The sequence below is a fragment of the Heteronotia binoei genome, chromosome 2 (assembly GCF_032191835.1).
Source record: "Heteronotia binoei isolate CCM8104 ecotype False Entrance Well chromosome 2, APGP_CSIRO_Hbin_v1, whole genome shotgun sequence".
Classification (NCBI taxonomy): domain Eukaryota; kingdom Metazoa; phylum Chordata; class Lepidosauria; order Squamata; family Gekkonidae; genus Heteronotia; species Heteronotia binoei.
The window spans coordinates 184,393,686-184,417,416 of record NC_083224.1 but is presented as its reverse complement, the minus strand read 5'-3'; the positions used below and the strand labels follow the sequence as shown (position 1 = coordinate 184,417,416).

Below are 23,731 nucleotides of genomic sequence, written 5' to 3'. Positions count from 1 at the left end.
GATTCCGCTGCCACAATAAATGGGTTAATCTTTAGGACAGCGCAAGACCATGGGCTATTTTGAAACTCAGTGGAATAGGTGAGCGTCCTCCAGGAGGCACCTCCAAAAATCAGGAAAGCTTTCTCAGTTTTCACTCAGGAGGGTCCCTGCCCAGAACAAGAAGTGGCCTCTGGATATTTACAGCTGGTACAGGAGCAGAAGCAACCTTGAAGAGCCAACTCCTTCTGTGTTCCAAGTTGGATTCTCGGGCTCAAAGATGGCACCAGAGAGAGTAAGCCAATGTGCTCCATCTTCCATAGGCTAGCCAATCCCAATAAAGTCAACACCCAAGTCCTTTGTCTTGGCTTTTCCCACAGGAGCTTTTTGTGCAGCAGGAACTACTTTGCATATTAGGCCACACCTTCTGATGTAGCTGATCCTCCAAGAGCTTACAGGGCCTGCTGTAAACTCCAGGAGGATTGGCTATATCAGGGGTGTGTGGCCTAATATGCAAAGGAGCTCCTGCTACAAGAAAAGCCCTCCCTGAACATGTAGTTCAACCCCCAAACTGATGCACATAGTCTGTGCTCATCACACAGAAGTAACTGAACAGCTTCTGTCACATGGGCACTACTCTGTCTCCATGGTTCTTTCCTCTGCATCTAGCTGTGTCTGCCCATCCCTTGAGGCTGCTGTTCTTGTGGTAAACTTCTCATTGTTGTAAAGTGACTATTCACAGGAGGCCCTTAAAAACACATGTCCATAAAAACATATGCTTTTTCCTCTCTCAGGAACAGCCACCCTGAATCAAACAATCGACATTTGCAAGCATTTCACCAATCTCTGCTTGAATGGACGCTGCATCCCCACGCCATCCAGCTACCGCTGCGAGTGCAACATGGGCTACAAGCAGGACGTGCGTGGCGAGTGCATTGGTGAGTGTGACTGCTAGCTGTCCAGTTGTTGGCTGTGCAAATATTGGCTGGCTGGAACACCTGGTTTGAACAGATGGCCTCAAAGGGAAGTTAGGCAGATTTATGGAGGAGAGGTCCATCAATTGCTCCTAGTCATTCATTCATTTGGATTTTTTACCACTCTTCCTGATAGCTGAGCTTGGGGCGGTTCACAACAAGTTATAATTCTAGGCAGGACAAAACTAAGTTAAATAAGAAGTAAAAACATTGCAGATCCCTAAAAGCAAAATGGCGTCTAGTCCTAGTGGTGCCGCTATCTCACAGAGGGAATGAAAGTGGAAGTGAGAGCACCAGATGAAAACCAGCCAAATACTTGGCAGAACATCTCTGCCTTAAAGGCCCTGTGGAACTGTAGTAATTCCCACAGGGCCCGGATGAAATTTGGCAGAGTGTCACTAGGTTGGGGGCCAGGGCAGAGAAGGCCCTGGCCAAGGACAGCTGAATGTCTCTCAGGATGGGGACCACCAGCACATGTTGGTTACCAGAGCATAAGGCTCTCTCTGGGATATACCAGGAGAGGTGGTCCTGGAGGTAAGTCTGTCCCTGACTGTTAAGGGCCTTAAAGGTGATGAGCAGAGAAAGCCTCCATATTCAGAGACAGTAAACCTCTGACTACCAGTGCTAGGAGGCAACACCAGGGAAAGACTCTTAACCTCTGTGCTCTGTTTGTTGGTCCCCCAAGGCAGCTGGTTGACTGCTGTGTGACAAAGGATGCTGGACTAGATGGCCTATTGGTCTGATCCTGCTGACCTGTTCTTTAATTCTTTATTCCTATTCTACCCAAGCCAGAGGAAATTGTGCACTTGCAAAATATTCCAGTTCCCTGCTGCATTATGAAGCTTGGCTCAATTTACAGATTTCATTTTAGTAAAAGGAGCCATGGTTTGGCAGGAGAAGGACAGTCTCGCATGGAGAAGGCCCCGGATTCAGTTCCCGACATCTCTAGGCAGAGGTTTGCAGATAATCTCTGTCTGCCTAATCTCAGTCCAAACTGGCTTCCAAGATGGCTCACAGGAACACAAAATAAATATCCATGTGAACAACAAGGCAAATGACAAGTATTCCTTGGAAACAAGGTTCTCATCTGAACCTGGATCCAGGCATTATAATGGGGTTACCATCTGCTTACTATCTTCCCCCTGATGGTCCATAGATACAGGGGTGGAATTCTAGCAGGAGCTCCTTTGCATATTAGACCACACACCGCTGATGTAGCCAATCCCCCAAGAGCTTACGAAAAAGAGCCTTATAAGGTTTTGGAGAATTGGCTACATCAGGGGTGTGTGGCCTAATATGCAAAGGAGCTCCTGCTGAAATTCCACCCCTGCATAGATGGAAGCTAGAGGGGAACGGGCTGTCAGCAGGAATACATTCTAGTGATGAGCCAGAGGACAGTTAAGGAATTTATCACCCTACAAGGACTGAATGGAAGAAAAGCAGATACATTAATTTTGATTATAGCGATAGGTCTAAAATCTACTGGTGTGCTCGATTTCCAAACTTTGTATTTCTACGAACTTTCTTACTGAATACTCAAAAATGTTCAGCCGCATGCAAGTATTAGGTAAGATACTTGCAAAATGCTCAGAAGCATATACTCGTATGTTTATTGGTGCCTGCATCACCAGATTCCCCCTCACCAAGCCACAAACTTCACCATTCCAAAGGAAGGAAGGAAATTACTTGCCTTCTAAACAAAGAGTAGGTCCTCTTTTTCTATAAATCACCCTTCCCTAGCCTGACCTTCTTCCAGACCTGATGGACATTTTAGTTCTTGTGCCCTCCTGAAATGAATCAGAAGCCCCCCAAAATCGAATTCCCAACAGCTTAGACAGAACTATAATTTTTAGATTTCCTCGGAGAGAGCGAGTTCTAGAGTTTGTAACCATTTCTAAAAGTCTCTTCTCACATGGACATTTATTTGTATGTTCCTGTGAGCCACCCAGCTTGCTGGGGGTAAAGTGCAGATAACTGGGGAGGCAGTGGCAAACCACCCTATAAAAAAAGTCTGCCAAGAAAACGTCATGATGTGATGTCACCCCATGAGTTGGTAATGACTCAGTGCTTGCACAGAGGACTACCTTTACCTTTACTGAGCCACCTTGGAAGCTAGTTTGGGCTGAAAAATTGTCCTAGCAGAGAGAGATTATCTGCAATAGATGCAAAGGCGCTCACAACACTCCTTGTTTTAAATAGCAAACAAATCAGCAGTGTGACTGTATGGAGTGCTCAACATAATGAGAAAACGAGCAAGCAGGTAAGTTCCATTTTTGAGCATGTTGCCTCCAGAAGCTGCAGCACTGCTAGCTTTTTGCTGACTTAGAAGCGAGAAGAGACTTTTAGAAACGGTTCCGAGCGCTAGATCTGGGAGCTGTTCTCTCAGAGGAAATCTAAAAATTATAGTTCCGTCCAATAATTCCCTTTATACCCATTGTGACGCGAATCTCAATATAAATGGTTACACGGTTGATTTATGAACGTTGCCCAAGTTAAAATAGGGTCTTTCAAAAAGATTTAAATGATGGAAATGCTAGGTTTGACTGATCTGATTTCTTTCGTTTACATCCCCGGTGTCCTGCTCTGCAAATTTATTGGACACAAGTGTCCGAGGTTATTTATCAGATGACAGGTCTGGGACTGGAGGGTGTCATCAATTAACCAAAGGAAGGAGCTCAGTTCAAAGAAGGTTATCACGAAGCAATGAAATTATTATTGCAAAATGTCTCGGAAGCTGCAAAGATCGTATGGGCGTGAGGTCGGTGATCCATTTCGGCCCTGACAAGTACAAACCATTTAATCAACCCTTTTGGACATCCCCAAAAATGTAGAATTTAAAAGATGATGGTTCAGGAGAGAAATAGCCTTGTGTTCCCTGCAGAATAGAAAAACCGTTCCCATCAGAATGCTTGTTGGACACAATTCAGCCAAAGGAAAGCAAACATCGTTGGTTTCAGTGGGAGAAAGTGGCTCATGCATTCAATGTTTCCCTTTACATCAGTGCAAACATAAGACAAGCCCTGCTGTATAAACCAGTCCATCTAGTCCAGCATCCTGTTTCACACAGTGACCAATCGGCCTTCCCTTGATATTGCCTCCCGACACTGGTAGTGAGAGGTTTACTGCCTCAGTGGGTGGTTTCACAATGGGAAATTGATGCAGTATTATCCTGTCAGCAAAAAACCTGCTTGAGTTTGATCCATTTCAGAGGGATCAGACACTAGTGATTGAAGCGACTGTCAAGCATGGTGAAATTCCATCGTTAATTCATTGTTTTATGGTCCTGCCTAGCCTGGTCCGTGAAGTATCATGGAGGACCCAACTCTGTTATTTTGTTATTCTTTCCCTTCCCCCCTTCTTGCTTTATGGCTTGTAATTAGAAGTAGTGAGAATTGAAACCAAGTAATCAGCACCTTCCCATACATTCCGGTAAGGGAGTAAGAGACATCTGGGAAAGCAAGGGCGTAGTCCTGATAACACTATGGGAATGTAGACAGTTATGATAGTTTATGTGTGAATGCTATCCCGCAACCCCATCCCTTGGAATCCCTTTGAAGTAAGGCTTAAAAGTATTGTATCAATGTATGGTCAGCATTATTCTCAAGAACCTGTTACCAAAGTATCGGTCTATCAATAAACGTAGTCTTTGTATCAACTTCGACTCGTCATTGAACTTGCATGCTTGACAGCGACAGGATCTCGGCAGTGGTCCATGGTTGCCCATTCAGACTGCCCATTCCGATGCAGAAACTCCCCTAGTGTGTGTGCTCAAGCAGAGAAGCACACAAGCGCTCCTTGGAGCCGGGTTAAGAAAAAGAATTCCAGATCACAACAGAAACAGCTTATGAGTCATGCCCAGGCATTCAGACAGACAGCAAGTATGCGACCTAAATGTGATTCAGGGGGAAATTACCAGGAAGATCCAGGTGGGTTTTTAATTCGGATAGGAGGCATCTGGAGATGGAGTGAGAACGGGTGCAGCTCAGAGTGTGCTCATCATGCACATTTAATCCGAATGGGAGGCATGGTTAGGTTGGGCCAAATCTCTTGTGTGAAAGCACCCTAAATGTGGAGGTTCCCTTTAGTAAAAATGACTAGAAGCCATTGATGCACCAGCTCTGTGTAATCCTTCATTTTGACTGTATAATCCCTATTGAAACTTCATGTACTTGCAGGGGTGGAATTCTAGCAGGAGCTCTTTTGCTTATTAGGCCACACAGCCCTGATGTAGCCAATCCTCCAAGAGTTTACAGGGTTCTTTTTTTGTAAGGATTTTTTGTAAAGAACAGGAATAATCCCAATTAGTTTTGCAAGAAGGGCACTAGCAAAACAAAGTTCTAACCCCTTCAAATCCAACCCCCAAGTGGTTGCTGGCAAATCCAGTAGCCACAGAAGACCATCCTTCCGCACTCTTACATACTCTCTCATAGCCAGTTTAGGAATTCTGGATAGGAACAGAGTTTGCTCAACATTCAGGAAACCAAATTTGTCTTAAGGGCACCAGACTCTGTGTAGGGTTCCAGGCTCAATAAATGGCATTTTTAGTTGGAAAGATTTTGGCTAGAAGATCCTAATAGAGATGTGTTTTTGCCTGATATCTTGATTGGCCAGAATAGTGAAAATTAGGCTGGATGGGCCAATGAGCTGATGCGGAAGAAGGTGGGGCACCCTGGGCTTTTTTTTTTTAGCAGGAACTCCTTTGCATATTAGGCCCCACACCCCTGATGTAGCCAATCCGCCTGGAGCTTACAGTGGGCCCTGTAAGAAGAGCCCTGTAAGCTCTTGGAGGATTGGCTACATCAGAAGGTGTGGCCTAATATGCAAAGGAGTTCCTGCTACAAAAAAAGCCCTGGGGGCACCTGACCTTCAACCTTAGCAGTTCGTAACTTGAGTTTCCTTTCTTTTCAAGACATGGATGAGTGTTCCAGCAGCCCCTGTCTGCATGGCGACTGTGTGAACACCCCTGGCTCGTACCACTGCAAGTGCCACGAGGGGTTTCAGAGTACTCCCACCAAACAGGCCTGCATCGGTAAGTCTGAGGAGTGGCTGCATTCAGTTGTTATCCAGCCTTGTGAGAGTGATGCATGGATGAAGGCTGCTTGGGGCTGGCCTGACTTCTTGAGTGCACTGGGAAGGGCATCCAGGTGGGTAGCCATGTTGGTCTGAAGTGGAACAAAGGTAAGAGCCCAGTGGCACCTTTAAGGCCAACAAAGTTTTAGTCAGGGCATGAGCCTTCATGTGCATGCCCACTTCCTCATGTTTGTGCATCCTCAGTGGCTGAGTGGAAGAGCTTCTGCTTTGTATGCAGAAGGTCCCAGGTTCAATCCACAGCTTCTTCATTTGGAAGTACCAGGTGGTAGGTGAGGTGAAAGACTTCATCCTGAGACCTTGGAGAGCTACTGCCAGTCTGAGTAGACAGTACTGACTTGGATGGACCACGGGTCTGATTCAGTATAAGCAGCTTCAAATACCGTTCTAGGATTATTCTGGTCAGTGTGGGGACCTGCAGGGCTGCTGTATCTGGTGATTGTTTAGGAGGAAAAACCCTCTCAACCATTGCAATAAAAATTATGTGTGTGTCAATCTAGCTCAGGGGTGGCCAAACTGTGCCACATGTGGCTATTTCACACATATTGTGTGGCTCTCAAAGCCACCATCGCCCTGTTGGCCAGTTTGAGGAAGGCATTTGTCTCTTTAAATCACTTCTCCAAGCCAAGCCAGCCAGCAAGTTGGAAAATGCATTTAAAGTTAAGATTGCTTTCTTTCCACCTCTCCCTCTCTCCTCCATCTATTTTCCTTCCTTCCTTCCTTCCTTCCTTCCTTCCTTCCTTCCTTCCTTCCTTCCTTCCTTCCTTCCTTCCTTCCTTCCTTCCTTCCTTCCTTCCTTCCTTCCTTCCTTCCTGTCTTGTAGCTTTCAAACATCTGACGGTCACGTCTTGCAGCTCTCAAACATCTGATGTTTATTCTGTGCAAACATATGTGGCTCTTACATTAAGCAAGTCTGGCCACCCCTGATCTAGCTTTTTTGGGGGTTTTTTTAAAAAAATGTTCTGGATTTCCATCAGTTTCAATCCATCACCTTTTCCCTAACTGTTGATTTTCCTTTGGAAAAATGCTGCTATTGCAATGGGGAAAATTTGGTACCCAAGAAAGAGAGGCTTCTGTGCAAATAAAGATCTGCTGGTCTGTTTCTCACCAGGGAGAAAACAAATCAAAATGGGAATGTTTGCATTGAGTCAGACTGCATTTGCATTTTTGTTCCCATAAAGGAATATTGTAAGCTGGCTAGTGAAGTCCCAGGTCTTTTCCTTGCCTACAAACTTCTGTAGCTTCTGGGGGATTTTTCTGTCAACAGATGTTTTGCTCCCCCTTGTGGTCAATTCAATATAACATTGCTGTGTGTCAGGCGTAAAAACCCACAGATACAGCAGGGATACATACCGGACATAAAGTGCTGTAATATTGAATTAACCACTGGAGGAGCAAAACGCATGCAGAATAGAACCCCCCTTTCCCCCAAAGCAACAGGAACACACAAGCTAGGAAAATGAGAATGCAGAAAAGCCCTCAGTAGCTGCCTTCTCCCATATGAATCTTACCGAGGATTTTCAGAAACCCACAGCAACATTCCAAGGGTGAAGGACAGCGAGCAGATATTTGCAGATACATAGCATAAGGTTTTAGAGACATCTAGACTATGCAATTCAGTGCATAAACACAATTCATTTAGCGTGTCCCAGGAGAAACGGTTCATTTGGACCACATGACTTTATCTTGACCCGGTTGTTTCTCTGCTAGATATTGATGAATGTATCATGAACGGAGTGATGTGCCGGAACGGGAGGTGCGTGAACACAGATGGCAGCTTCCAGTGCATCTGCAACGCAGGCTTTGAAATCACACCTGATGGGAAGAACTGTGCAGGTAAATAATAGGCGATCATTCCAGGGCGAGAGCAGGACCAGACCACATGTGGGTGATCGCTGTCCTCTGCTGGGCAGTGTGAATTTCAAAAAAATTGCCTCCTCCAGTCTTTTAAAAGCTCCCTGAAAAATGTTGACTCCTATTCTGAGTAAAGATGCTTGCCAAGTTCTTGTCCAAATTTCTCACAAAAGAGACAGAGGCTATTCTAAATCAAGCCAACGGGGAGGGAGGTTGTACATCATGATCTTCTAATACAGTGGCTTCCAACCTTTTTGGCGCCAGGGACCAGTTTCATGGAAGACAATTTTTTCATGGACCGGTGTGGGGGGGTGGTTGCTGGGTTTTTGCCACCCCCTGCCCGCCATGGGGGCCTTTAAATGAGGGGTAGGCGAAGGTTGCTGCTGCACCACTGCTTCCACCCACCTGGGACCCGTGGAGATGAAAGAGGTGGTGCTTTGGAGCGAGGCCACACTGCTTCTTTTTTCCACCTGGGTCCTCGGTGGGTGGAAGGGGCCGTGGGGCTGCCCTGCCTATCTACGAGGCTGCCACTTCTGCCTCTCCTGGGCAGGCGAAAGGGGAGGTGCAGCACCTCTGCCTCGCTCCACGACCCGGTTGCTAACAGGCCAGGGACAGGTACTGGTCCACGGCCCCGGGGGCTGGGGACCCCCGTTCTAATGTAATACGTTTTTTTACGTTGACATTTCTTTCAAAGGTTTATGAGACCAGGAGAATTGGGGGAAGGAAGGACAGGGGCATTCCTTGTGTGTGTTTTCTTATCTTCTGTACCACAGATCACGACGAATGTGCCACCACCAACATGTGCTTGAACGGGATGTGTATAAACGAGGACGGAAGTTTCAAATGCATTTGCAAATTGGGCTTCGTGCTGGCCCCCAATGGGCGCTACTGCGTCGGTGCGTTTGCAGCCATGGGAGTTCTCCCTGAACTGTTTTGCGGGGGGGACCACGGTGGGGGGGAATGTTTCAAGGCAACACTCTGCTCTTCATTTGCATTGCAAACAAAAAGACTTCTCATTCTTGCTATTTTAAAACAGCATCTGCCATTTCTGATATTGCTGCCTTTAGGAATATAGAGCACTACATTAGACAGGTTTCTGGTCCATATCATATTAAAAATAATGGATATGCCAAAATTATCAATAAGAATCATACAACCGTCTATATATTATTATAGTCTATGACTACAAGAATCACAACTAATAGTAATAATGATTATCATTATTATATTAATTATTAGTTTATATTAGTTATTAGTTTGGTGTAGTTTGGAGAGTCAGTTTGGTGTAGTGGTTAAGTGTGTGGACTCTTATTTGGGAGAACCAGGTTTGATTCCCCACTCCTCCACTCGTAATTGCTAGAATGGCCTTGGATCAGCCATAGTTCTTTCAGAGCTGTCCTTTAAGGGGCAGCTTCTGGGAGAGCTCTCTCAGCCCCACCTACCTGTGTTTGTTTGTTGTGAGGGAAAGGTAAAGGAGATTGTGAGCTGCTCTGAGATTCGGAGTGGAGGGTGGGATATAAATCCAATATCTTCTTCTTCTTAATTTTTATTGCTGCCAGTATATGGAACAATCAGGGGTGGAATTCTAGCAGGAGCTCCTTTGCATATTAGGCCACACACCCCTGATGTAGCCAATCCTCCAAGAACTTACAAAAAAGAGTCTTGTAAGCTCTTGGAGGATTGGCTACATCAGGGGGTGTGGCCTAATATGCAAAGGAGCTTCTGCTAGAATTCCACCCCTGGGAACAATTCTGCTAAAGGTGGAACCATTCTCCAGTGCCAGGAACCTTTCTTGGCTGGAGGAAGGCTTCTTACACCAGGGGAAGATCATGAGTGGCCGTGTTAGTCTGCCCATAGCAGTAGAAAAGAGCAAGAGTCCAGCAGCACCTTAAAGACTAATCAAATCTGTAGCAAGGTAGGAGCTTTTGTGAGTCACTGCTCACTTCTTTAGATACCTGAAGACATGAGCAGTGAGTCACAAAAGCTCATACCCTGCCACAAATTTTTGTTAGTCTTTAAGGTGCTGCTGGACTTTTACACCAGAAGGCGGTACACCCCTAACTGTTTCCAGCACAAATCTTTACACTCAATCTGGGCTTCGTTTTAAAGCCAGATTAATTAACTAGATTCAAAAGCAATTTTTCCACCCCATGCAGGGGGTTTGCCTGTCTTTGACAGCCAAAGTAGGTGCGTTGGAAGCAGATCTCTGCGTTGAGGACCCACACAGTGTAGTCATTAATGTGTCAGACTAGGAGACATCTTGATCATATCCTCACTCTGCCATGAAACTTGCTGGTTGAGTTTGGGCCAATTACACTTTCTCTCAGCCTGGCCTTACCTTATTGGGTTGTTGTGCAAATGAATTGGGAAAGGGGGAGGAGTCTAACTTAAACGAGAGATACTTCCTAAGTTTCCACCTTCAACAGTGTCCAGGGATTTTGGCAGTTTGGAATGACTTGATCAACTTTCCTAAGTGAAATCAAAATAGAGAAGGGACAAAAAATGCATGCCATTTGTGTTTGCTCGGAGAGGCAATAGGATAAACTGTAATAGATTGCATTTTGTTGTTCAGTTGTATAGTCGAGTCCAACTCTTTGCGACCCCGTGGACAAAGTCACGCCAGGCCCACCTGTCTTCCACCATTGCATTAGGGATACTTAGTCTGTGCCAGAATTTATTTCCAATTTGTTTGCAGAGTGCTGCGCTTGCACAGGTGGTTGAAGGTTTCCTTGCCTTCCATTCATACATATCTTTGTCCTTTGCATCTAATTAATGTGCTCCATGTGCACTGATGGAGCACTGCACAAAAGGGGTGACTGCACTGTGTTACCCATGCGCACAAGCACATTTGCACAAAAGTGCCTTCATTTGTATGTGCAGCCTCGTCAAGAGCGCTATCGTACTGCATTTTATAACTGGGCACGTGAACATAAGTGACATAGAGGAGGAAAGAAAATGCAAATGAATATGTAAGGATGGAAATCCATGGCTAAATGCACTCGTACTGATTTCAGAATTAATTTTAGAAACTTGCCAAGTTGAATTGAGGATTCAGGAAGAGCAGGATGCTGCACAGAGAGACCTGCAGGAAACGAAAGGGAGGAAATCGACGAGTCCCTCATTTAAAAGCAATCAGCTAAATGGCAAGAGGTTAATCAGCCCAAAGTTCTTTCCTCAGTTGACAGCCCTATGCAGGTTGATTAAAATTTTTAAAAACCCAACTTTGGATTCAATCAAGCTATTTTAAAGGAAAGATTTAGGATTTTAGTATTTCTGTCGCTGTGTTCCTGACACCTTTTGGCATTGCAGATATTGACGAGTGTGAGACTCCGGGGATCTGCATGAATGGCTGGTGCATCAACACCGAGGGCTCATTCCGTTGCGAGTGCTTGGGCGGCCTGGCCATTGGCGTGGATGGGCGGGTCTGCGTGGACACCCACGTCCGCAGCACCTGCTACGGGGGCATCAAGAAAGGGACCTGTGCCCGGCCCTTCCCTGGCGCTGTCACCAAGTCCGAATGCTGCTGTGCCAACCCGGACCATGGCTTTGGCGAGCCGTGTCAACCATGCCCTGCCAAGAACTCGGGTAAGCAGACAGCCAACCCATCGCAGATTCCTCATGCAATTCTTGGTACTACGGGGTGTTATACACAGGGTGGGGAGGCATTCTGCATGTGCTCACATACCACTAGACAACTCTTGGCAAGCCAGACATTTCTTTTGAAGTGCAAAGTTATTTAAGTCCAACATAGGTGATGCGAGAGGTACCTCTTAATGAGTCACAGAATCACAGAGTTGGAAGAACCTCCAGGTCATCTAGTCCAACCCCCTGCACAATGCAGGAAATTCACAAATACCTATCCCCCCACGCCCCCAGTGACCCCTGCTCCATGTCCAGAAGCCAGCAAAAAAACCTCCGGGATCCTTGACCAAACTGGCCTGGAGAAAATCACTTCCTCACACCAAAGTGGCGATCGACATTTCCCTGCGTGTGTAAGAAAGGGCCATGAGGACTAAGCACTGATGCAACCCTTCCTGCCCTCCTTCTCATGATCTGCCTGAGTTCACAGAATCAGCATTGCTGTCAGATGGCAAACCTTTGCTTCTCTTAGCCCAGCACCGTCAGTGAACATAACTTTCCAGCATCCCAGCCAGAGAAACATCCTTTCAGGTACATGTCACCAGAGTTCCTTAAACAGGTGTTGAACCTGAGACCGTCTGCATGCAAAGCAGATGCCTGAATGCTCAGCAATGGCCACTACAGCTAAAAAGATGACAGCGGAGAATGCTTAGGAACCAGTGAAGCTGTCTTGCTCAGGATAGGACCATTGCTCCATCTGGCCCAGGCTTAGGCACACCAGTCGCCAGCTGGCTGTACCCATGACCCTCTCCAGAGTTCTCCTGCAGAGAAAGGTCTTTCCACACCTGCTGCCTGAGATCCTTGATAAAATCTACACTGCCCTGAGCTCCTTGGAGGAGGGGCAAGATACACATGTGGCACCAGACGGGTAGGTGGTGGGTGCCCCACTCACATCATAGAGCAGGGGTGTCAAATTCATTTGTTACAAGGGCCAGATCTGACATAAACGTTGCTTTGTCAGGCTTGGCCATGTGGGCCATAAAATGTAATGCCAGATACCATCGATATTTTACCACTGCCCGTGACCCAAATCCAGGGCTGGATCTGGCGGTGGGCAGAGGGGGGTGATTGCCCCGGGCAGTGACAGCGGGGGGCGGGGGGTGCCAAATTGGATATGGAGTCCATTGTATTCTATGGGACCATGATAGAATGGCCCATAAGGGGATGTCATTTTTTTAACTTTGCCCCCCCTCAAAAACCTGTAGATCCAGTCCTGCCCAAATCCCTCCTCAGTACCTAACTAGCCACCCTTTGACCGATATGCACAAGTAGTTTTGCGCAGGTTTCTCACGGGCCAGAGAAGAGCCTTAAATGGGCTGATTCTGGCCCCTGGGCCATATGTTGGACTTGTCTGCACCTTTGCTGAACCCCAATGCCTGCTTTCCCTATTTCAGCTGAATTCCAAGCCCTCTGCAGCAGCGGGATTGGCATCACAGCTGACGGCAGAGGTGAGTCCTGGGGCAGTGTTCCATCTCGGGTAAGCCATTTTTAAGGAAGAAAGTCGGCACGGCATGGAGAATGGGTGAGGCCCTGGGTTGCGCTGGGGCAAGGGGTTGCCCAGCTTCCCAACTTCCCTTCCCGTATCTAGATATCAACGAGTGTGCCTTGAACCCGGACATCTGCCCCAACGGGATGTGCGAGAATCTGCGAGGGAGTTACCGCTGCATCTGTAACCTGGGCTACGAGTCAGACCCGACTGGCAAGAACTGCGTGGGTGAGTTGAGCTGATGGTGAGATGCAGGGGGGACCCAGAGTGGCCCACCAGACACACCCCCTAGTACCCCGAAAGCATCATATTTGTTAGTATTCTGCAGTAGTTAGATTATCAGGCTAGGATCTGGGAAGTCCAGGTCCAAATCCTAATTTTCCCATGAAGCTCGCTGAATAACTTCAGGCCAATCACTATCTCTCAGCCTAACCTACCTTGCAGGGATGTTGGGAGGGGGAAACATGAAAGGGAGAACTGCTTACAGTACTCTGAGCCTTTTGGAGCAGGGGTTTCAAACTCATTTGTTATGAGAGCTGGATCTGACATAAATGAGACCTTGTCATGCCAGCCATGTCAGGCCTGGCCATGTGTGTACCTATTTCAGATTAGCTAGCAGAGATATAAATTTTATAAAGGACACAGACAAACACAAAGGGTTTTTTTTTTTTTAAAACATGCTTAAATTTTAGCACTTGTTAGTCTTAAAGGTGCTTTTTTGTATCTCTCCCAAGGGATCCAGGGAACTGGGCAAAGGAAGCTCTGGCTCTTTCCTTCCTTCCCCAGGGGACCAGGAGAGGGAGAAGCCTCAGCCAACGGAAGGAAGAGATGCTTGGCTCAGTAGCCTTGTTTTGGAGGAAGGGTGGGATGACACCTTGTGAAAGAGAGATCTTATAAATTGCTCTTCCAAGTTTGCTTGAGGTGATTTGCAATGAAACGAACACATTTGCAATTATTATGCAGGCTTACAATACAGAACAAAGAGGATGAAGGAGGCATATAACATTACGGTAGCCAAGCAACGCTGGGTGTGTTCCCACACACTAAATAATGCGCTTTGCGACTGGATTTTTACTGGGTAAGAATAGCAAAATCCACTTGCAAACTGTGGCCATGTGAAAGCGCCCACTGAAAGGTAATCTGTATTAAAACCCATGACTGGAAGGTTCACTTGAAAGCTTCTAGAAGCTCTACAACTTCATAAGTCATCCTGAGATTGAGCTATTTACAAATGCCCGGCTGAACCAGAAAGCTCTGGTCAAGGACTAAAAAATCAGACTTGGTACAACGGAGAGTGTTTGGAACGGAATTCCACAGATTAAAAAAGGTAAAGGTGCAAGTACCAGTCATTTCCGACTCTGGGGTGACATTGCTTTCACAACGGCAGACTTTTTACGGGGTGGTTTGCCATTGCCTTCCCCAGTCATTACACTTTTCCCCCCAGCAAGCTGGGTACTTATTTTAGTGACCTCGGAAGGATGGAAGGCTGAGTCAGCCTTGAGCCAGCTACCTGAAACCCAGCTTCTGTTGGGATCAAACTCAGGTCATGAGCAGAGTTTAGGACTGAAGTACTGCAGCTTTACCACTCTACGCCACAGGGCTCTATTCCACAGATGCTCATCCAGAAATCCAGCACAGATTGAGCTGTGTGGCTGAGACCCGCTGCAATGCGAGCAGTCCACGCCAGCCAGAAGTAACAAAGCTGTGTAGTTGCCCTGAAGACATCATAGGAATTGGTGTTTCCCTTCAGTGAAGACACTGGTGCCATTCCTCATTTCTTCAATTTCCACCAAGGACAGGTAGAAAACAACCATGTGCTTAGGCTGTCCGTAAAAGTAACATCTTTTAAAATAGATCCATCAGTGCTAGGATTTTTATGAGTGAAAGCAGATAACAGCATCAAGTATGGACATGGACACAGATACTTGAAATTGCTTATTTCAAAAGTGGGTTTCTAGACCTCATGACTTGTCCAAATTAGACCATACATCTCCAAAGCAAGGGGTACTGAACACCTCCAGCCTCAGGGCTTTTTTTTGTAGCAGGAACTCCTTTGCATATTAAGCCACACCCCTGTTATGTAGCCAATCCTTCAAGAGCTTACAGGGCCTACTGTAAGCTCTTGGAGGATTGGCTACACCAGGGGTGTGTGGCCTAACATGCAAAGGAGTTCCTGCTACAAAAAAAGCCCTGTCCAGCCTTATCCATAGCATCCCTGTTTTGTCTCTGCCTCCAGATGTGGACGAATGTGCCGTCAACCGCCTGTTGTGTGACAATGGCTTGTGCCGCAACACACCCGGAAGCTACAGCTGTAGCTGCCCCAAGGGGTTTGTCTTCCGGACAGAGACGGATACCTGTGAAGGTAAGAAATCCACCCACCTGTCCCTGTTTGTTTTGTCTCTGCCTCTTCCAGATGTGGATAGTTCTTGGGCGGAGTGTAGAGGTGACAGGTCCCCAGAGAACCAGACCTGGAGACTGAGAGGGAGAGTGTTGGAGACAAGGGGCATGGCCTTGTAAGTCAAAGTTGAGGATACTGAGTGAGATGGACCCATTGGTCCCACTTGAGTGAAAGCTAGCTTCTTATGTTAACTTAAATCTCTCCTCCCCAGATATCAATGAGTGTACGTCCAATCCCTGTGTGAATGGCGTCTGCAGGAATAATGCTGGATCCTTTGCCTGCGAGTGCTCCCCAGGAAGCAAGCTGGATTCCAGCGGCACCATCTGTGTTGGTAAAAATTTATCTACTGGCTTTCCAGTTGAGATGAGGAGCATCTGAAACGAAGGTGGCCAAAATCCCCCTTCTGAATTTCTTCCTGGATTTTGGAGGGCCAAGTTACCCAGCCTGCTTTCCAAAGTATAACTCAACAGTTGGGAATCTTCCTATATTGGTATTTCTGAATTGCACATGGAGCACTTTGCCTTGCATGGTTTGCTACAGTTGGAAACTCTTTTTTTTTTTTATGCATACATTCACATTGACAGAGTGGTGCAAAAAGGGAGTTTTGATGCCAGTGGACATACAGTTGCACTGAAATCCTTTGGGTGTGGTGATGTATCCACAAACCAGAGTTTTGAATCCTTCCTTCTTTGAGAGCTACTGCTGTGTAGCATGGTCCAAAAGGTCCCCCATTCAAATCTGCCACATAGCCTTTGACAAATTGGTCTGTTTCCTCCATCTGGAATATAAGTTCCGTAGTCAGAAAAATACCCAATGCTTGAACTGGCAGAGAGAAAAGGCAGGTACCATATTGATAGCTGTTGCCTTCCTGCCAGAGTTAAAAGCGTAAAGGAAGGGGGCATTTTCAGCCATGGGAAATAGCACAGGTGGGAGAGTTAAGCCCAGCATCATGGCCCCAATCCATATTGCACCCCAGACAATTCCTTTTCTTGGGACCCTCATGTGAGTTAAGCCGTGTTAACACCAGGAACTCTATTTCCATATCTGGCCACACCTCGACATCACCATTGTTTCACACAGGGCTTTTTTGGTAGAAAAAGCCCAGCAGGAACTCATTTGCATATTAAGCCACACCCCTGACATCACCATTGTTTCGCACCAAAAACCTCAGCAGAAACTCATTTGCATATTAGGCCACACCCCTGCTGCCAAGCCGGCTGGAACTGAGTTCCTGTGCGTTCCTGCTAAAAAAAAAAACCCTGCATCTTGAGAACCCCTTTATTTATTTTAGAAGAACAGTGAGGGCGCAGAAAAGAAAAGGGGGAAAGGAACAAAAAGGGTTATACAACATCATTATATTAGTCAAAGACAGTCATGGAATACATAATGTATAAAACAGAGAATAATTTCTCTTTCATCCCCTTCATTATAATTTTTAAGGTATTGTCTATAACAGGGGTGGGGAACCTCCATCCCGAGGGCCGTATACAGCCCACAAGGTCACTTGGTGTGGCCCTTGGGGATTGCTGGACAGATACATAGATTGTCATGTGGCAGCCTCCCTAGGGCCTGACTGGCCAGCGAGGATCGTGGGGCCTAGCCGCACCATACAGCAGCCTTCCCAGGGCCAGGCAGGGATCACAGGGCCCAGATGTACTGTGCGGCAGCCTCCCTGGGGCCTGGCTGGCTGACCAGAATTGCTGCACGGCCTGGAAAAATTACTATCACAGTTCAGTTTGCACTTGATTATCCCAGATGGTGTGGCCTAATATGCTAATGAGTGTGTGACCTAATATGCTAATATTAGGGGATGTGGTCTAATATGGTACTGAGTCCTGCTGGGCTTTTTCTACAAAGAAACCCTGGACCTATGCATTTGCCTAGGGTGGCGGGCCAGGTGTGTATGTGTGTGCGCACCACATTAGGCTCTCCCCACATGACTTCAAATAGAAAAAAAAAAATATTTGCACTAATTTTGCTGGCCTGAATCATTCTCCCTTGGTGGAACACTGTTTTTTAAGTTGATAGTTTTTATGGCCCGCGCATGATGTTATAAATATCCATATGGCCCTTGGCAGAAAAAAGGTTCCCCACCCCAGTCTATAAAATACAATAATCATTATTTCTGTTGCGGTACAGTTGTATTCCTCATATAAGTTTTAAGTTTCAGACTTCATAACTAATCTATTTTGACTACACTGGTTTCATCATTCGTATATATTCAACATATTTTCGCTTCTTCTACATATTTATTAGGATCTTATGTATTATATCACAGTGTAAAAAGAAGTCTATTAAATATCTCATATAGAGAACCCACTTATATTTGGAGTATTACAGCTATTATCTCTTGATACACTTCTTGAATATTCTTCTGGGCTATTTCCTTCAGATTCCTGAATATTTCTCTGAATACTCTGGTACGATAATCTCAGTTTAGTTGTTTTAGATTCTAGGGAGAGTTCAGGCTTGATTTGATGTAGAACCCACTCATTTGTCTTTTTGGCGGTCCACGGTATCCATAAAACTCTCCTCCAATGCCACATTTCAAATTTATCAGCTTTCTTCCTGTCAGGGAAAAGGGTGGGAGAAATATATTTTGAGTAAAGAGGGCTGGTGATGTATTCAGACATACTAGCCAAGCGTTTCTAGAGTCTGGGAAGTGGTGGCGCCGCCCATCTGATCAGGCCTTTCGGTTTCCCCTCCCTAGACAGTATGAAAGGAACCTGTTGGCTGAACATCCAAGAAGGACGGTGTGAGGTGAACATCAACGGGGCCACGCTGAAGTCGGAGTGTTGCGCCACCCTCGGTGCTGCGTGGGGCAGCCCATGTGAGCGCTGTGAAATTGGTAAGGGGCACTGCAGTGCTTACCTTGACATTCTGTAGCTGTTTTGCAGTGAAATCTCGCTCTGGGCAAAATTTCACGTCTCTCACTGTTCGTTCTCTTTTGCCGCAGATACCGCCTGCCCAAGAGGTTACGCCCGGATGAAGGGAGTCTCCTGTGAAGGTAGTGTGCTTTTGGGTAACAATCCCATGCCCTGTAGTCTGGGTGGCAGACCAGAGATATTCTAGTCTCTCTAGATAACCTTAGACAAATTTCAGATCTCTATAATCTTATCCTGCTCGCTCTTACTGATGCAACTTTTCATCTCATTTGCCCTGCTCCATATAAGGGGGTGCAAAGACTATTTGGCACAGAAGGTGATGGTGATCATCAAGGGGACAAGGTAGAAGATGAGTCCTTGCCCCAAAGAACTTACAATGCAAAAATTTCCAGACAGGAAATGCAGCAATCTGAGATGGGGACAAATTGAAAGAATCATTGGTCTTTTCTGTTGGAAAATTTCATTCAGGAGGGAGGGAATGAAGAGGTTACATCAAAGGGTTTGAAGAAAAGTCAAGGTTTGGGGGGAGAGTTGAAGGTGGTATCACACAGGTGGTCTGGGAGGGGGTTCTAGGCATAAAGAGTAAGGAAGAAAAGAAGAAAGAATCAAGGGATCTATAGACATTTGGAGCACTAGGAGGGATTCCAGACATAAGGGGGAATATGAGAGAAAAAACAGGCATTTGAGGAAGTGAGAAATCTGTGGAGATTGGAGGGGGGGAGCGATGGGAGTTTCAAGGCATAAGGGGCAAAGAAAGGGCAGAGTCACTTAAGACTTTAGGGGAGGGACGGTGGCTCAGTGGTAGAGCATCTGCTTGGGAAGCAGAAGGTCCCAGGTTCAATCCTTGGCATCTCCAAAAAAGGGTCCAGGCAAATAGGTGTGGAAAACCTCAGCTTGAGACCCTGGAGAGCCACTCCAGTCAGGTGAGGGACGGTGGCTCAGTGGCAGAGCATCTGCTTGGGAAGCAGAAGGTCCCAGTTTCAATCCCCAGCATCTCCAAAAAAGGGTCCAGGCAAATAGGTGTGAAAAACCTGAGCTTGAGACCCTGGAGAGCCGCTGCCAGTCTGAGAAAACAATACTGACTTTGATGGACCAAGGATCTGATTCAGTAGAAGGCAGCTTCATATGTTCATATGTTCAAGAGAGCAGGAGATAAGAACATAAGAGCCATGCTGCATCAGACCAGCAGTCCATCTAGCATCCTATCTCACACAGTGGCCAGCCAGTTCCTTTGGAGGTCCAACGACAGACAAATTGCAAGCCTGCAGAATCTTATCTTGCTCACTTTTACTGGTGAAACTTTTCTTCCCATTCACCCTGTTCCATCTAAGGAGGATACGCAGACCACTTGGCACGACAGGTGGTGATGATCGTCAAGGGAACAAAATAAAAGACAAGCCCCTGCCCCAAAGAACTTACAGTGTAAAATTTTCAGACAGGAAATGCAACAGTCTGAGACGGGGGCAAAAGGAAACAATCACGTGGGTCCATTTTGGGAGGCACTTGGCAAGATGGGCTGTGATGGATCAGTGATCTATGGGGCTTTGGGAACAGGTCCCAGGCTCAGGAGCAGTAAAAGAGAATTGGCCGAGATGTTTCTGGGAACAAGAGACTTCCAGAGTTCTGCAGGTGGTGGGAGTGAAGGAGTACAGGGCATAGGTATGGTTGTGTGGGAATATGGCAGTAGAGAGTTTAGAGGGAGCAAGCCTATGAAGGACCTTGAAGATAAAGGTGAGAAGATCACCTTGGATCAAGGAGCTGATAGAAGGTCAATGCAGGGATATACTCCTTTTATACGAACTTTGTTTGAATAAGGAATTAATAGGTTTGTATTTGTATTGTATATTTAGCGCTGGTACACACATATTAAATGGAATCTGTTTTGTATTGTGATCGTATACTGGTTTTATATAGGTCTTTGACCATGGGCCTACAGTTATATAAAAATATTTGCTCTCCAAACTGGCATATTAAGAAGTATATTAGTGTCTGATGGTCACATATTCAGTGTAATTTTTGTTCATTTTCCTAGTGCAGACACTGGATACCCCGTTGCATTGTTGGGATTTCAAAAAGACCTGGACAAGAAGAAGGGGATGATTTTGCTAACTGTGTGCTGTTTTAAGTCACAGGGAGTTGAGGAGAAGCACATCACCTTGATGTTTCTGTTTCAACAGATGTTAATGAATGTGATGTTTTCCCGGGTGTCTGCCCCAATGGCCGCTGTGTGAACACAGCTGGGTCTTTCCGCTGCGAGTGTCCCGAGGGCTTGACACTGGACGGTTCTGGCAGGATGTGTGTGGGTAAGGACAGACAGCGACATGAGCCTCACACGCTTGTGCCACACGTGCATTTGGAAGCCTCTTTCTAATCCCTGAGAGGAAATCAGAGCTAGCTTGGTTCTGTGGGTCTCCCTCATCCCCTGGGGTTGTCATGAAGTTGCCTAGGTCTTCCCTCTGTCAAGAAAAGCGGGAGCAGGCTGAGGGATTCATAGGTACTGAGGGGCTCCAGAATTACTCGGGAAGAGGAGTTGATCAGATGAAGGGCAGCAAGGGGGAGATCAGCTGGAAGCCAACCCATACTGACCCCTAGCTGATTGGCCTCTGTCTCCCGTGCTGCCTGAGATTCAAGTGGCATGGGGGAATCAGGTGAAAGATGGTGGGCGGGGGGGAGTCAGTGGATCAGCAGCTGCTCAGGGACTTCAGGGCAACAGCTGCAGGATAATGAAGGCTCCACCAATGAAAGCCTGGGGTCATTGCAGCTACCCTGGGTGACCCATTCCTAAGACTGTTTGTCATGGCTTCCCTCTTGATGTATGTAATGCTGCCACCAGGAATTTAATTCCAAACACTTCATTTAATGTTCCCCACTGAATTCTGCCCGAGCTCTAAGGCTTCTTTGTTAGACTATGTGGCCCCGAGGATGGGACTCTTATAATTTAATATCATCGGACTCCAGGTTAATAGAAACAAAATAAAAACCTTATTTGTACAATAAGCTCATTGATTTCAAGATGTTTATAGCTTAATTCACCCGTGAATAATAATAACTTCTGACTGAGGTGTCGCTCTTTCACTTCACATACTCCTCATTCTCAAATCTTCCTTCCTCTTCCTAACTCAGCTTTCTTACTGCTTTTATCTCCTATAATATTCTGACAATATTGGATTTTGGTTCTCTGTCTAGCCCCTGATGCGTCCTCTAAAGCATTCTACTTTCCTTCCCTAGAATCTTAATGCCTTTCACAGCACTATAAGGGATTCTAATCAGAAAACTGCTTCTCAGACTCTGTAAACTGCTGACTGATCACGACTGACAGTTAACTGCTGACAGTCTGCTGAGAGTTCACTGCTGACTGACTTCTTTCTCTCCCCGCCCCACACACATTTCTTAACTCTACCCACAATCTCTCCGTCACCAACCAATCACCTCACTCACTCATTTCTCTACTGCAACTTACCAACAATTAAAGGAATACATGTATATCAATTCAAATCATTACACTGTTCTTGAAGAAAAGGTAAGGTTTCTGGTTAGACTTTCTCTCTAGTCATGGCTTGCTTGCGAACACTGCAAGTTGACCTCACGGCTCTCTCTGTCATGCTGCCTCTTCTCCGCAGATGTACGGCTGGAGCAGTGCTACATGAAATGGGCTGAGGACGAGTGCACGGAGCCCCTCCCTGGCAAATACCGCATCGACCTGTGCTGCTGCTCCGTCGGCTCGGCCTGGGGCAGCGACTGCGAGGAGTGCCCCAAGCCCGGCTCTGCAGAGTACAAAGCCATCTGCCCACGAGGACCTGGCTTTGCCAACCGGGGAGACGTCTTGTCTGGCCGACCTTTTTATAAAGGTGAGTGGGAGAACAAGGAAGGGGATCCGTCACAGTCCCGCGTCACCTGGACCCCTAGGTGAGTACACCTAGGAGGACACTTGCCATGATGCCCTATGTGCTTTCTCCCTGCATTGAGTTTCCCTGCTTAGTACTACTGGCACATGAGATCCAGTGAATCCAAACCTCTTCTCTCCTCCAGAGGAAGAGAATGAGGAAGTGAGTGATAGCTGTCGCTCTGCAAAACAGGGGGAAGACAGCAGAGGCAAGGAGTGTCTTGCACTGCATCAGCTGTGGTCTTTGGGGGACTTCCTGTTGCCTTTGCCACCTTCTGAGGCTGGCTCCTTCTGGGCCTCTGGTTCCTAAATACACCCCACTCCACTCTGAAGTGGCACAACGTAGGTTTCCTGCCTCAACAAGAGCTCGAGCCTTTGGAAAACTTCTAGCCGCCTTCCAATCCACAGTTTTCATAGGCGAATCAATGCTCTTGATTAAATACCTCTAAGGCAGGGGTGGCCAACGGTAGCTCAGCCATGCTGGCTGGGGCTGATGGGAGTTGTAGGCAAAAAACATATGGAGAGCTACCATTGGCCACACCTGCTCTAAGGCAACTCTGCCACAAGGATTAGTGCCCCTCTTGCCCTTTGAGAGCTTCCTAATGGGCCTTTCTTTTGCTTCTTGAGAGCCAGTTTGGTGTAGTGGTTAAGTGCACGGACTCTTATCTGGGAGAACCAGGTTTGATTCCCCACTCCTCCACATACACCTGCTGATGTGACCTTGAGTCATTCGTAAGAACATAAGAGAAGCCATGTGTGATGTGTCACACAGTGGCCAGAAAACCCCAGGTGCCATCAGGAGGTCCATCAGTGGGACTAGGACACTAGAAGACCTCCTACTGTTGCCCCCCCAAGCACCCAGAATGCAGAGCATCACTGCACCAGACAGAGAGTTCTAACAATACGCTGTGGATAATAGCCAATGATGGACCTCTGCCCCATCACAAGTTCTCGCAGATGTGTTCCTCTCAAGAGCAGTTTCTGTCAGAGCTCACTCAGCCCCAACTACCTCACAGGGTATCTGTTGTGGGGAGGGGAAGGCAAAGATTTGTAAGCTGCTCTGAGATTCCTTTGGTTAACGAAGGGTGGGGTATAAATCCAATCTCTTCTCTTCTTCTTCTTTCCCTACAAGATGTGAATGAATGTAAGGTGTTCTCTGGACTGTGTACTCACGGAGTCTGTCGCAATACAATCGGGAGCTTCCGATGTCTCTGTGGCAGCGGATTTGCGCTGGATGCCGAGGAAAGGAACTGCACTGGTAAGGCAGAGGAGAGCCCATGCCCGTTTTTCCCCAGACTCCCTGTCTCTCCACTGTTCATATTCCTGGGCAATGATGCAAGTGCTGTGAAAGTTGTGGTGGAAAGTGCCATCAAATTGCAGCCAACTAATATGGTTTTAACAATTTATTGATGGTTACAAAACTTAATTATAAATTTTCTGTACTAACCCATATGGTATTTCAATCCCCCCTCCCTCCAATGTTGACTTCCCCGAAGTTATAGATTTAAGTTCGATACTAAAGGTACTACTAACCGATCAAAGTTCAAT

General features: G+C 46.6%; 1 protein-coding gene across 1 annotated transcript in view; it reads left to right on the top strand.

The window, feature by feature from the left end:
* FBN3 (fibrillin 3) overlaps nucleotides 1-23,731 on the top strand; it is a 209,496-nt gene that overhangs the window by 115,536 nt on the left and 70,229 nt on the right. The window contains exons 12-25 of the mRNA XM_060232635.1: nucleotides 771-914; nucleotides 5,860-5,979; nucleotides 7,749-7,874; nucleotides 8,666-8,788; nucleotides 11,202-11,477; nucleotides 12,926-12,979; nucleotides 13,120-13,245; nucleotides 15,254-15,379; nucleotides 15,627-15,746; nucleotides 18,126-18,263; nucleotides 18,372-18,422; nucleotides 20,478-20,603; nucleotides 21,921-22,148; nucleotides 23,316-23,441. Coding sequence (XP_060088618.1) covers nucleotides 771-914; nucleotides 5,860-5,979; nucleotides 7,749-7,874; nucleotides 8,666-8,788; nucleotides 11,202-11,477; nucleotides 12,926-12,979; nucleotides 13,120-13,245; nucleotides 15,254-15,379; nucleotides 15,627-15,746; nucleotides 18,126-18,263; nucleotides 18,372-18,422; nucleotides 20,478-20,603; nucleotides 21,921-22,148; nucleotides 23,316-23,441 — 1,884 coding nt within the window. The remainder of the gene's footprint in view (nucleotides 1-770; nucleotides 915-5,859; nucleotides 5,980-7,748; nucleotides 7,875-8,665; nucleotides 8,789-11,201; nucleotides 11,478-12,925; nucleotides 12,980-13,119; nucleotides 13,246-15,253; nucleotides 15,380-15,626; nucleotides 15,747-18,125; nucleotides 18,264-18,371; nucleotides 18,423-20,477; nucleotides 20,604-21,920; nucleotides 22,149-23,315; nucleotides 23,442-23,731) is intronic.